The sequence below is a fragment of the Homalodisca vitripennis genome, chromosome 3 (assembly GCF_021130785.1).
Source record: "Homalodisca vitripennis isolate AUS2020 chromosome 3, UT_GWSS_2.1, whole genome shotgun sequence".
NCBI classification, from domain to species: Eukaryota; Metazoa; Arthropoda; class Insecta; order Hemiptera; family Cicadellidae; genus Homalodisca; species Homalodisca vitripennis.
Genome location: NC_060209.1, coordinates 129,790,619 through 129,805,592, shown reverse-complemented (window position 1 = coordinate 129,805,592; position 14,974 = coordinate 129,790,619). Strand labels below are relative to the sequence as shown.

Sequence of the window (14,974 nt, the reverse complement as noted above, 5' to 3'; positions counted from 1 at the left end):
CAGAAAGAGATGTTGATTCTATAATACACGTAATCACTGGTAACGAATCTTGGATTTTTGTGTTTGTGCTTGCACGTTTATCACAAACCATTGATAGGCTGTGGAAAAGAGCCATGCATGTGAGACCAGCCATCAAAGCCAACTTGATCCTACATCATGAAAATAAGCCTTGCCACTCTGCACTCCTAATCAATGAGTTTTCGACCAGAAAAAATTCCTGTCGTTCCTCAACCATGCTATTCTCTTGACGAGACCTTGAGACTTTTTTCTGTTCCGTAAGTGAAAAAGCCACTTCAAAAGACATAATTTTGGAACAACAGAAAACCTTAAGACTAGCTGACGAACATTCCAGTTTCAGGCTTACCATATTGCCACAAGGAGTGGGAAATCAGAATGAAGTGGTGTGTGTGGCTTTCAAAGGGAACTAATTTGTAAGAGAGAGAGTTCATATATATATAAATATGATGTAAATAAAACATATTATTGAACCAGTCTCTTTACTTTATTTACAGACCTCGTACACCTCGTGGCATTACCTGTGAGATGCAATTGATCAGCAATTCTCGTCTGAACTATATGTTATATTCTATATCGAACCCATTAAATGGCCCACTAAACAAGTGACAGTTAACCTTTAGAATAGTAGTATTGTTTATATGATCTTAATCAAGATTTTATCATTGATTTGCACAGTTTCACATACTTTTGTAAAGAGAGATGTTATGCTCATATTGATGACTTAAATAATAATATAACTTTGCAATTTTAGCAACCTGATTGTTTTACCCAAACTATGTCCTCTAGTTGATGGGGAAATCCATCAGAATGCACTGGTACAATAATTCAATTTCACTAAAAAACATTAGCTAGGTGGTATTGTTTCTTAAGCGACACTTTGCAAATAAACAGTTTTTATTGCACCCTAAATATAATGAGTTCGCACTAGTTTTGAGGAAATAACTTTGAAATGCATGTGATACAAACTAGCCTCTCAGACCCCATGTGGCACAAACAGGAATTATCAACCTTTCTAAACCTTATGACAAAATTCCAAAAGAAAAACCTCAAACTTTCAGTAACCATCAAATAAGAGAACCTAAAACCACTTTTGAAACACCAGAATTCGAGTACAATCCTTAATTACCAAAATATTAATAAGACTTAATAAACTTTTAATAAAATAATATCAAAAAAATTTAAACCTACCCTGTCCTCTTGTCTTAGAAAGAACTAAAAGAAACAAAAGTCTTTATATCAAGATCAAGAAACAGATGACCAACACGTCCTAGACAAGAATACATCAAGATCATGAAAAGGACTTATGATCAGGATTGGATAAGGATAAAAGGAAACAGTTGCAAGAAATAAAATATATGATATGAAATTATCTTTTAGGAAATGACAAGTGAGTCAGCACACTAAAGAATCTGGCGACAAAACGAAATCACTATGGTGAGAGAAGTTCATCCAAACAAAATATACAAATCGGTTCGCTCTCATTATAGATGAGGAATTCATTGGCTACTGAAGTTGCCAAAATGCCAATACCACTGGAGAAATAACTTAGAACACAATACCTAACTTGCAAAACAATCACAACATATTCATCTTAACAATAAAATGCCAGCTTTAATTTCACAACATCAAAACACAGAGATAAAAATCATTAGAAGCAACAAGTTACTATTCCATTAAACTAATTTTCTAAAAGAATTTAAAGTTATCTTAACAGACTTCTTAACCAACTAACTGATTACCAAACAGCAGCCTTACTGTTGTTAGGCACACATGGACCACATGGGCAATGGAAAAACTGTACACGTTGACCAATGAAATAGTGAATTAATTTTTATAGTGACACTACATCCATGTGACATAATTTGCCTAGTAGTGTGGTCTGTTGGGACAGGCAAAGACAAGTTTCAACACGCTGGAGTTTGTCAGTCGACTGCCAGAGCTGCAAGAGTGAGGTTGTGTTTATCGTGCCTGTCACATATAATGGATTTGAACAACGCATTAACATTAAGTTTTGTTTTAAGTTGCAAAAAAATGCCAAAGAAGCTCAAGAAATGTTAACATTTTGTATATGGTGATAATGTGGTAACTCTGAAGACTGTATACAAGTGGTATGACTGATTTTAAAGCGGAAATGAGTCAGATGAAGACGAGCAGTGTTCGGGACGTCCATTAACCTTCGAAACGAAATGTGTAAAAAGTAGATACAATGGTTCGTTCAAACAAGTGAATAGAGATATTGGAAAATCTTCAACATCTCATACAGTTTTTGATCAAGCATTTTAACTGATAATTTGTAAATGAGATGAGTGAGTGCAAAATTTGTTCATATGCTTTTGAGTGATGAACTAAAGCAAAATCGTGCGTTAGTCAGCACAGAGTTGAAGGATCGTCTTCAAGCAGATCCAGACCTCATGGCCAAAACTGTAGATGAAAGTTGGGTCAATGAGAGTTTCCCCATTAGTGAATATCATCAATATTTATCAATTAATTTCTCCTCGTGGTAAAAAGTCAGTCAAAATCAAACATAAAGGTCATGCTCATTACATTCTTTTCGATAGTGAGGCCATAATGCAATCAGAGAACAACTGTGAACTCTGAAATGTGCATTGCCAGCCAACGATAGTACTTTGAAGGAGATCGAATTCTATGTAAGTTTATTTCTTTTTGAAATCAAAAATTATTCACCATATTTTTTGATCACACCTAATCCTAATTTACATCCACATCCTGATCTTTTTTCTAAGGGATAACATGCGAAATTTTTCTTATAGTTACTAGGTCTAATAGGATATTTATTAATTTGTAGGTACTTTCCTTAAAACGTCTAAAGGTGTAAAAACAAAATCTAAATTATAGACATTTTATCAACTAAAAAACCTTTGTAACTAATCACTGGGAAATTCAGCAGACAACAAAATTCAAAAGTAAAGAAAAATGCTTTACTATTTCATTTTCATTCCAGTACACTTTTCTAAGTTACTAATAAAATTGTAATGATAAATATATTACAATAAATTTGTTTACCAGTGTATTTATATAATTGATTTCTCATATAATGTCCAAATTATATCTTGGTCTAGAGCCCTTTCCACAATAATTTGTAAAAATACAATATAATAACAGTCAATGTTTGTTTGAGATGCATGCAACCAAACGTCAACTATTATTGTTAGCCAATCCTGTCAGCCTTGACTTCCACCACAGACCAAATATAACCAGATAGGCATAAATCAGTAAAGAAAGATAATTTTAACTTGTAAATTATAGGTGAAGATGTTAGTCTATAGACTATCTAGCAATATATTATACAAACATGTTACATTTTTCATAAACCAATGTCAACCAGCAGTTAATGCAGCGAACAAATTTCAATGGGTTTTTTTAAATAATTTAATAATACACAACAAATATTAAAAATTTCAAGCACAATTTTGATCCATTAAAACACAATATTTGGACCCCCCATGAATCTTGTTTGCTGAAAATTAAAGTACGAGGATGCCAAAAATTAGTAAAATTTATCCCACTAAGAGATCACATGGCCAGCATAATTAATTTTCAAACATTCCTGTACACCGACAAACAAAATCTAAGTCGATAAAATAGACCAAATAGGTTGTAAGAGACAATAGCACAACATTGTGCTTGCGTTAACAATATCATTGGTTCAGTGCATTCAGCCCAAGCGCCACTTAGAGTAACTTACCAGGAGGACGGTTCCAGTCAGGACGAGGAGGCGGACCACGCTGATCAGGCGGAGGTCCTCCAGGTCCGATACCGGGGGCACCAGGAGGTGGTCCTCTTGGTGGACCCTGACCTGGTGGTGGGCCTTGGAACGGCTGTAACGAAATTATGTCTTAAAAACAATACCTAATCAATAATTACAAGTACTCTTACAAGATAAATTCTCAGCTTTTAATAATTTCATAAGTGTAAGCAAAACCAAATTAATTCCTAATAGAAAATGTATTATCTTTATAACATCATAATTTAAATCTGAAAAAACCTGAAGTAGTCAAAACTATTTATACCTGATATGAAATTTAAACTTGCATAAAACTACCCAGAGTAAAACTATACCTGTACTGATAAAAGCCTTTCAGATTTTCTAACCAGAAACAAGTACATAGTTTGTGAAAAGAAGGGGGATACTTCCATTAAATTTTTTTTAATTTACTGGGTTAAAAAATTATGTGTTTTAACTATAAAACATGCAAAAAATATTTAACTTTACAACAAGGCACTTTATTAGTTCACATTTGAGTTTCTAAAATTATAGAAAATGTAAACTGTTAAACTGTGATGGTTGAAGAGATGTACAGAAAAACAGCTCGCACATATAAAAATTACATTTTATCCTTTTTGAACTGTCATAAAATATTAGGTTGAATAATATTTATTGATCAGTGATAATTATATATTTAACTAAACATTAAGAGAGCAGCAACATCCTACAAAATAAGAGGAAATATTTATATAGTCAACTAAAATTTGCCTTCCACCTCATAATATTGTAAAATGCCAACTCACTCTTTTTTGTTGCCACAAAAAGAGATATATTATGAATGCCAAAAAAATTAAGTACAAACACAAAGCCTTCATTTTTCTATTTTCTAGATATGCAAGGTTAAAATTTAAACCGATACATTGTATACAACTATTAAACAATTAGTACAGTAGTAATCTTCTCTATAGAGCTACCAATTTTAAGTAAAAAGTTGTATTCAGGAAGTAGACAAAGCAACCTAGTTTTGTCACATAAATGAAATCTAGGGATAAAGATCTAACTGCTAATAATGACACACAGCCATGTTGAGTATCATACCAAATACCAAGGATGTGAGAGGTGGAGTTTGGTCCATTGGACACAATTCTGATCATCTCAATATTTTTAAAATATATAAAACATTATGACAAGGAAGTTAGAAATACCCAGAATTGTTACCCCTCTATCGGTTGTAATGTAGCATTCATACATAAACATTAAACATAATCCCTCTTCTCCTCAGATGCAATTCCTTCTCCCTTAACCAATTGGCCAGACAATGAAGTGATAAATTTAAAAGACCAAAACAACTCTGACAGATATACAGATATGAATACTGAATTCCTGATCAATTTTATAGACAATTACAAAATATTATTCAAAACAACTTTACAACAACTTGGAAAAAAGACAATAATAGCATGAAATATTTTATTACCAAACAACCATGGTAATTATATTTTACCAAATTCAGCCTTTATTCAAGTAAAAACTAAAACGTATTAACAAATTAATTATTGACTAATTTAAATCCATAAAAATGCAGAAAATGTTTACTAAGAATAACAGCCTGTGTCTGGCTGATGCCACTGATTGCAATATTACAAAATGTTTTATTATAAACACACGATAATTCTAAATATTTTTGAATAACATGATTGAATAGGATTTATACAAATAACTGAACAATACTGTTTTAAAAATTCCTTATAAAATATTGAATATTACAAAATTATAAAATTTTGCTACTTCAATAGAAGTTAGCAAACTAAAAATATTCTAATCCAGTTTATATAAGTTATGAAATTACATGGTTTACTAATATGGCATCATAGTATAAAAGGTATTGGAAATGTTAAAAATACTAAAAAAGAAGATACACAGAATGTATTATAGAAACTATCAGTCTGATACACAGCAACTGACTGTTTGGCTGACTAAGGGAATACACATTTGTCACACACGCCATTTAATTTGACAAATAATATTAATTATCATTTATACTTCAAAATTATTTAAACTCAATCTTCATTATTTCATTATTTTGTCTTGTAAGGAAAAAAAATATTTTATTATCTCATTGGTGGCTATCCAGGCATAAGAAGGCAAATTAAATATGAACCAAAGTTTGAGAAAGTGTGGAAAAATATTGACAAGTTTGGCTTTTCAGTAAAAATATCCAAAATTTAAAGTATAAATATAGCAGAACTTAATTTACTTTCTGTGGCAGGATCATCATTTTGTAAAAAGATCAGCACCTATCTAACAACACTGTCCCCTCCCCACCCACAAATAGTGAAATAATCAAAATTCAATCATGGAATACAAACCACAGCCTTACACAAAATATCTGAAATTGTCACATAATAAACAACAGTTCACAAGACACTTAAGCCCACAAAGTATGCCTACACCTATCTTATCTCAAAATAGAAAGAAAACGGCTGGTGGAATATAAACAACATCATGTAATAATTGAGTTCATAATACTATTATAAAAAATCCAATGCCATCAAATAAAAAACCAAGCTTTTATCAAAATACAATAATTGTGCATTATTTCAAATAAGGGTACTAACAAAATGGTTAGATACCTGACTTTAACAATATTTAAGGTGTACATGGTATTTCCAAAAAGTAATAAATATAGGTCAATTAGTCACATTAACGCAGTCCTTTAACACACAGATTAAAACAATATACAAACAATTTAACCATCACACAATTTTTTCCATTCAATAAAGAATAATAATAATGGTAATAATAACTTTTGAAGGAAGTATTATTTTATTCATGAAGACTAAATGGTGAAGAAGTTCAATTTTTGATATGAAATACACCTTTTCAATGTTTATTCTCCCATTTAAATATATTTTAAATGTAACAATATACAATCTATATATTTACAATTTAAAAATACATTAATTTGTTGAGAATAAAATAAATTGAGTCTAAATATTTAGCACGATTAAATAAGTTTTGTTTAAGTATTTGTCAATAACGTTTTGTGGAATTTACATTTCCATGAAGTTGTTTACTTAAACCTACCTGAAATACTTTTTAGCATTGCACTGCCAAGAAATATTTTCATATTTATGAGGGATATCCAAAAAGTAAGTTCCCTAACAAGGGACTCTGAGCTTGAGTAATATAGTGTCTTTCTGCAGATTTTTAGTTTGTGTGTAATTACAGCATAATGTTTATCTAATCTTGCATTGCTTCATCTTTATACATTTAATCATATGTCCTAGAGAATCTGTTTTTGTCACCAGTAGCGATAAAGTTACCGCAATTCCTCTATTACCTTTGGAGAATTAATTGGTTGTTGCAAATCAACATCAGTTATGTGAAGTATAATTTTTATTAATGTTTTTGTGTTCGACAAACTATATTTTTACATGGAAGAGAAAATGTTTATATAAATAGCGCAACATCCTACTAACCTGATGCAATAACTGCTGTATGAGCATACTGCCACCAAAAATTGAATTAACAAATTATTTAATGACCGAGTATCTTCAATTTACAAAAGTGAGTGCAAGATGATAGTGCCTCGCTCTTTGATAACATTTATAATCAACAATGGATGCCAGTACAATCATTGCAAAATCAGAGCTTTTGAAAAAATTAAATGGGATTTTTTAAATTTCCCTGCATGCATTGCAAATCTTGCAAAAACTTTCATCTGTTTTAAGAGCTGAAAAATCACCACAGCACTCAATGACTGTGTGTCTGGAAAAAATAAATGTTTCCAGATAATAACCCAGAAAAGGTTTTATGTGGTGTACGGATAAAGCTATGATATAGAAGTATAAAAAATATACTTTAACGTTTACACAGTTTCATAATTTGTCCTATACTTGGAGAACTTACTTTTTGAATAACCCATGAATATATCATGCACTTTGAACGTATTTGTAAAGTTTGATTTTCAGCACAGAAGTTTATTTATAATTATGAATCACATGTAGGATCAATAAATAGTATAGTTTTAACAATTTATTATTACCTACAAAATTCATCATATTAAAATGAGTGGTTTTTTTATTTGCAAATGTCAATCACAAACCACTCAGTAAAAAATTAAACTTTTACAAATGAGTAATGAATAAAGAACAAAATCAATGACTGCTTTTGTTTGTATCAACTGCCCGATAACTTAACACACTCTGGAGCAAAAAGACTTCTTGTATCAAACGCTATAGAAAAATCTTTGTTTCTTACACAATTCCCAATGATATGGACCCAGTTATAAATAGCTAGTTAAACGATAATACAAAAGGAATCTAGATTCATTAAAAAAACCACACCAGAAACTGTGTAGGAGCAGTTAATACTTGTTAACATTAAACCTCATTAATAAATTTATGTTAGAAACTAATACAAACAATACAATAAGCAACAATTTTAAAACATAGATTTTATTTATACTGCTAAGGCTGAATGTTGTCCTGCTTTTACTTCATAAAGTCAACAGTTTACTCAAGTTGATTGGTGAGTTACGTCTAAAGTAACAAAAGTCAGTACCAACCCCTTTGAAGATAGATGCTAAGCAGCAGTTTACATAAGCAACAGATGAAAATTTCAGATTTACTCTATTTTGTATGAAGTATTCTTTGCGTATGTATGCCTGTACTAAATTGTCATTAGTATATAGAATGAATTCCACATGATGTGTTGTATAATAATTTATTCCTACCATGCTACGTAATTCTGTTTAAATTATGCCTTTTAAATTTAAAACCATAAGTTTTGTATATTTTTATAAGAAATTGCCAATTCCCAATGTCTTTAGCTAAAAATAGTTTTGTTGATAAGAATGATGTCATGGAAAGGAATAATATTTGGTAATTTAAAATTGTATTACTTAATGTTAATACTTATATATAGTGTAGTTGTTATTGATTATAAAATTGTATTGTGAATATTGTGAAAGTAACCTGTTATTAATTATGCTATACTGTTAGATTCAGCACATTTCTTGCATTTACATCATCAATATTGTTTCCAGTTAAATGGCAATTAATTGATTGAATAATCCGCTAATAGGTCTTAACTGTCTAGTTCTGGAAACAAGGTGTTTACACCAAATGTGAGATCTATACAGAATGATCTGTTTTTGAAAGCTAAAACATCATGCAACTGAAATTTACTAGTATGTAAACCAGATCTGTTTCCGACAATAATATAAACAAAACTTTACTGTTTAGACCAAGGTTTCTTTTCAGACTAACTGACATAAAATCTGTGAATTTAATTCAAGAAGACATTACTGTATGCATTTGTTATTTGGTACCCAAAAATTGGGTCACACCTAATGCTGATGCTCATTTAAAATAACACAACCGAATAGTAATCCTCTGTAACAAATATGCTTAGTATCAAACTGGAGCGAATTATATAAGAAAATATTCAAAATGTTATTAATAAAATCAATTCATAACTTAGGCAATGGAATATAATTTTATATTTATGGTCTAAATTATACTTGGCAACTAGGAACAATTTTTTAATGACACATGGAAATAATTTTTTTAACAGCTGAAACATTTTCATGTTGGAAAAATTGTTACAATATGTTTTATCTAAATTAAAAATAGGGAAAATTTTGTACTAACATCGAGCACACACTATTTTAAAAATAACTTAAATTTTAAAAATAAAGATTAGTTCAAATGGCAAGTTCTTAATGATAGATTAAAAAAATAAAATATATATTCTCAAGAAAAAAAAAAAATTAAAGAGGCTACTAAATTCTTTGCTATAATGTAAAATCAAGATAAATGTTTAATTTGTAATCATTAAAATCTGAATCTTATTTGAAAAACAAATATTACATACTTGTTAACATACAATCTCTAAAACCGAAGCCTATAGTTGAAATGGGTCTTAATATCTAAAATTTATAAATATATTGATATATTTTTGCAATACTCTGATGGATATTAAAACAGATTCTAAAATTACCACTTATAACTTGTATTTTTAGAAATAATACTTGAATATTTAGTAAAACTATTTACATAATAGCATATTATGCTAAATGTCAACTCTTTGTACATCCCACTTAATTTTAAAATAATATTATTAAATTAAGTAGGTATTTATTAATAATCCTTAGAGACCACAATACCTACATCAATCAGTTAATGGTCAGAGAAACGGTTTGTTATAGTTAAATGTATAGGAATACAGCAGATAATATGATCGAATGATAAAATAGTCTTTAGTAGATAACAATAAAATTAACGAATAAAGTTAATGTGTCTCTTGAAAACATTCGACCTTAACGCATAATAAAAAAGCTTGCTAAATATCTAATTCTTGAGAAATATTTAAATTCTGAGTGATTCTAATAATCATGTGTTAAATGTTTAAAGATGAATTTTAGAATGCATTTGTATATTTTATTGTTGAATTTAAACTTTTCCTTAAACGATATTTAAAAATCTTTAGTTCATTATAATACAACAAACAATGTATACTTTATTTTATAGTGTATTGTAGCATGTTTTACTAAAATATACATTAGCAGAAATAGTACTTATTTCATAACATATTAAAATGTACCAATTAATATATTAGTTAAAATTCTTCAAAGTAGTTTGATGAGAAAATATATATTAAATACAGTGTAGTCTAAAAGAGATTTTGAAATAATTTTCTTCAATAATATTATTTGAATTTAAATACACATAGGGCGTTTCTGAAGTAATAGGAGTTTCTATATAATCTTACAGTAACATTTGTACAAGTGCCTACACTTAATAAGCTGATTTTTAACAGTAGTTCAGCATATTTTAAAAATATTTTGCGACAAACACCTCCCTCCAAAGGTGATTGTTGATAGATAGCAATATACTTGGTTAATATCGTTGACTTGCTACGTTAGCCCAGGATAATAAATGAAAACAACGTAGAAAACTAAAAATCTTAAATGTTTGCAAATATTAATAAAATTATTTTTTAACACATTTTTTTTACTGTAAAGTTATTTTACTGACATTAGAAATACTAGTTTTTGTGATCATAATAATTAATAGTTTAAATGCTTACTTGCTAAGAATTGCTACTGTCACAATTTATTATCCACTGAGAATAGTTAACATATTTGTATTTAGATCAACTCTACAATGCAATCAATATTATCCTTTTTTGTATCCTTAGTAGAGCTTCCAGCAATTATGCTAGTGATAAGACTTGATACTTTACTTTCTGATTTACACTGTGCATATATTAAAAAATTAAGTTTTCCCAAATTTTAGTGTTTAGATTGATTAAAATAAAAAATCAATACCAAGTTGATATTAATTTAAGTATATAAATGAGCGATGAAAAAAAACCAGGGTCCCTATAAATTTATATCAGAATTTTATATCCCTACAAATTTATATCAGACAACAAAATGTTTAGTTTTATTATGTTAAACCAAATTTCTAAAGTTTTTGAAATCAAAAGATGTAAAGATGCATCTATAGGCTCTAATTTTTCAAATGCAAACTCTCCCATTTTGGCCGTTTTAATTGGATCCACAGGTAGGCCAGGTCCAGATATATCAAGAGCCAATGGACCAATAAAAAAACCATAATTTTCAACATAATTTTATGGAGCTTTTTAAATGTATGCACTTTGTACAGAAGATTGTAGCACCAAGTGCTACAGTGTCTGCTAGAATTGAACAAAATTTCCTTACTTTTGAAATGCCCTTTAGTGTAATATATTTTAATTACAACGATTCATGCTAGTATTGCGTATAAAATACCAATAAAACTATAATACATCCTGTACAATAATTACATAATGATATATCCTAAACATCATAACATGTAATTCAGTAATCGTCAGTAAAATATAATACAAAACAGCGAGTGTACTTGCAGCCTACTCACCATGCCGGGGGGTGGTCCGCCGGGGCCGGGTCTCTGTTGTGGTGGGCCTGGGGGTGGGCCCGGAGGCCTTGGTGGACCTTTAAACAATTCATTCCAAAGTTTGCTGGAATCAGTCTTAACTTACATGACATTATCAGCTGCCCACTCAACAAGTTCAATTCAATGACAGTGACACAACTTAATATAAAGAACTTAAAATTATATACAGTAAAACAAAAAACTATTACTACAGAATATTTTATATATAAACTTAAAATGATGGTAAACTATTATCGATTAATATCTAACTATTGTTATACATTTTATTAAATCTACTCACATTATAATTTCAAGTCAATTAAATTCATGACAATATTATTAGACCTGAACATAAAAAATATACTGCACTATATATGAAGAAATAACAATACTGCTATTAAATAACAAAAGATATTATTATTGGAGTCATGTCATAGGTCTATACATGATGTGTTAGGATAAAAGTAATGGAGCAGAGTTAGAATTAAGAAATTTTGAGGACTCAATTGATTGTATAGAAACAAGGGACAATTTATTATTTTATTTAAATGTTTCTACAGTGTACCATAAAATGAGACAAATATTTCAAAATTTGATTGAGCACAAAAATAAGAAAATATTCAAATGTAAAATAGTCTAAAATGCTTAGTTTTACACCTGGAATCATGAACGTCAAGATGTTAGTGTTTATACATAAGGTATGTCAAATCAAGAACTTTAAGAGTCAAATACAACAATATTTAAAAAACCACAATATTTTAATACTTTAGTTTTCTATGTACTACTATGTTTTCATACACAAATCAGTGTAAAAACCCATTCTCTCAATCAGTTGTTTTTTTTAACTGCTAATTAGTTGTACCTTATACATAAACATATGGTAATGCACAAGTATATGCTTAGGATAAACAAACTTCAGAAGTCAAATATTATTTTAAAAAACCATGATACTTTGGTTATTTATCTACGGTTTTTGCTAAATGATCAAAATATATCATAGAAGGAATGTAAACCATATATTCTAAAGGATTTAAAACTATTTTATTGATATCAATTTAAAACAATTGATTTAGCCATTATTCCAGGACCTGCTTTTCTTGAAAAGCGATGATAAATTTCCCCTAAGAAAGAACTTAATTGTCACCCACACTAATTTCAAAATGGGAGGGTATCAAAAGGGTTAAAAATTCATATGAAACCTTTTCTTAGGTCATATTTTTCTTGGATTTACACACTTAAAAACAACTGTTGGACACATAAATAAGATATGTTAAATTATTATCAGCAAACCAATATAGACTTTGAAAATAGTGACTTTCAGTCTTTTTTATCTAGTCGCCTGATAGTGATTTATTTATAATTTATGTGCCTGATTCATCTAGAAAATATATAATCTGAAGAAAAAGGTTCCATATTTTAACCCTTACCATACCTTCGCACTTCGACCCCCTCTAAAACTAACTAGACTCATGATCAGCATCTTTCTTAGGTTCTTAAGAATTTAAATATTTTTGTAGCTGATATACAATATTACTGTCTAATTTAGACAATCAACATAGAAGGCAATGATCTCGATGGGTGAATATGAACAGATTAGTTCATTATTTCTTTACACAAGTTAATTGAATTTTAAAATTTATATAAAATAAAATCAAGACAGATTGGTATATTACAATCCTATCACAGTTTTTATTCTATTTTGTTATTTTCCAACCAAACATACTTCTATGTTACTCCAATTTTCCTTTTCTGGTCCTGTTTATTTAACAGAACAATAATTATTACAAATAATAAATTTGTTATACAATTTCTACAGTTTTTATGATAACACTAATTTTAGTAGTCTTATACTAATCCACAAAAATAATTTTTTAGTAACTCTTGTAACTATAAAAATGCTTGCAGCTTCTTTTTTTAAATTGAAATATTTCTTTGTATTGAGTATTATATTAGTTTTACTTATGAAAAATAAACAAAATGAGAAAAAAATTAATGGTGTACATGCAATTAGTAAAAAATATTGATATGCAAAGTGTGTAAAATAAACAATATAAAACATTAAGTGTATAATCACTAAAACTTCATAAAATTAAATTAACAATTTTGTAAAATTACTGATTAAAGAAATAAAATTTTTAGTAGAACAAAATTAAATTTAAATTTTGTAATAATGGGTTCAAATCCTAAATAAATATTTACTATAATCTAACAAGTGATTTTAACTAGACATAATTTAATTCCTTTAATATAAATGAAGATTAAAAAAAAAAAAAAAAAAAAAAATTGCTGAGATTCCATATAAAATGAGGGTGATTTTTTTACTTTTGTAGTAACTTTTTAACTTGTTCTATCTTAAGAGGGAATGTTACGAAACTGCTGACTACATATGTGAACCTATAATTTAAACATGGGACTGAAGTGAACTGTGTTTTAAGTGGAAATTTATCTGAAATTTAATCATTAATATCCTTATACAAACTTAGATTTGAGAGTCTTAATGCTAATAAATTGTAAAAGATACGATTATCTGATAATATTAATAATTTATAATCACTATAGATCTTTCTATAAAAATATCTATATTGAATATAAATTATAAGCCACTAATATTAACACATAGTCGTATCGTTTAACAATTCATTGGTATTGAGAGACTTGTATCTAAGTTTCTTATAGGGAAATATTTATGGATTTGAGATGAACTCCTATTCATAACGGTTTTAAATATTTTGTCCCAATGCAGAAAACGGAAAGTCAAATGCTTGGGTGGCAGATAACTAGAGTCCTCTTAAGTTAATTTTTGAAAATAATAAATATTACTCCAAAAACATGTTAACAAAATATTACGACAGTTAATTATCAATGGTAATGTTATCTTTAGGTTTAGCTGAATTCACCAAATTTTTAGAGTTTCATACCAATTTAAGGATATAATCAATGCTAAACTAATTTTTATTCAAATCTAGTTTGCAAAGGGCAGTGCATAGTTTTATACAAAGTGCACATATTCTTACCTGAGAACACAAGATACACCAAGAAAATAGTTGCATACCTTCCTTTTCCTTTAGTTAACGAACAAAGTTGTTTAACATCCCTTACACAATAGCATGTATATATAAATATATTAACAGGAACATAATTTCTATTAGTTATTACTAGAACTTTAAACCATTCACTCTAAGGATATCATACTGCTTATTGAGCAATGACTTATCTTAATATAGTATAACACAAGATTACAAACTAAAATAACTAATGGTTTTTTCCCTTTAAGATCCCTATT

At 28.8% G+C, this 14,974-nt stretch overlaps 1 protein-coding gene across 3 annotated transcripts in view; it reads right to left on the bottom strand.

Moving 5' to 3' along the window:
• The window catches only part of LOC124357503 (cleavage and polyadenylation specificity factor subunit 6), a 65,353-nt gene that overhangs the window by 27,799 nt on the left and 22,580 nt on the right, over positions 1-14,974 (bottom strand). For 2 of the 3 annotated variants that reach the window (XM_046809358.1, XM_046809359.1), the window contains exons 5-6: positions 11,674-11,750; positions 3,725-3,857 (exon numbers count right to left, since the gene is read on the bottom strand). The exons of the other annotated variant lie outside the window; for it this stretch is intronic. In XM_046809358.1, coding sequence (XP_046665314.1) covers positions 3,725-3,857; positions 11,674-11,750 — 210 coding nt within the window. The remainder of the gene's footprint in view (positions 1-3,724; positions 3,858-11,673; positions 11,751-14,974) is intronic. 3 annotated transcript variants of the gene reach the window in all.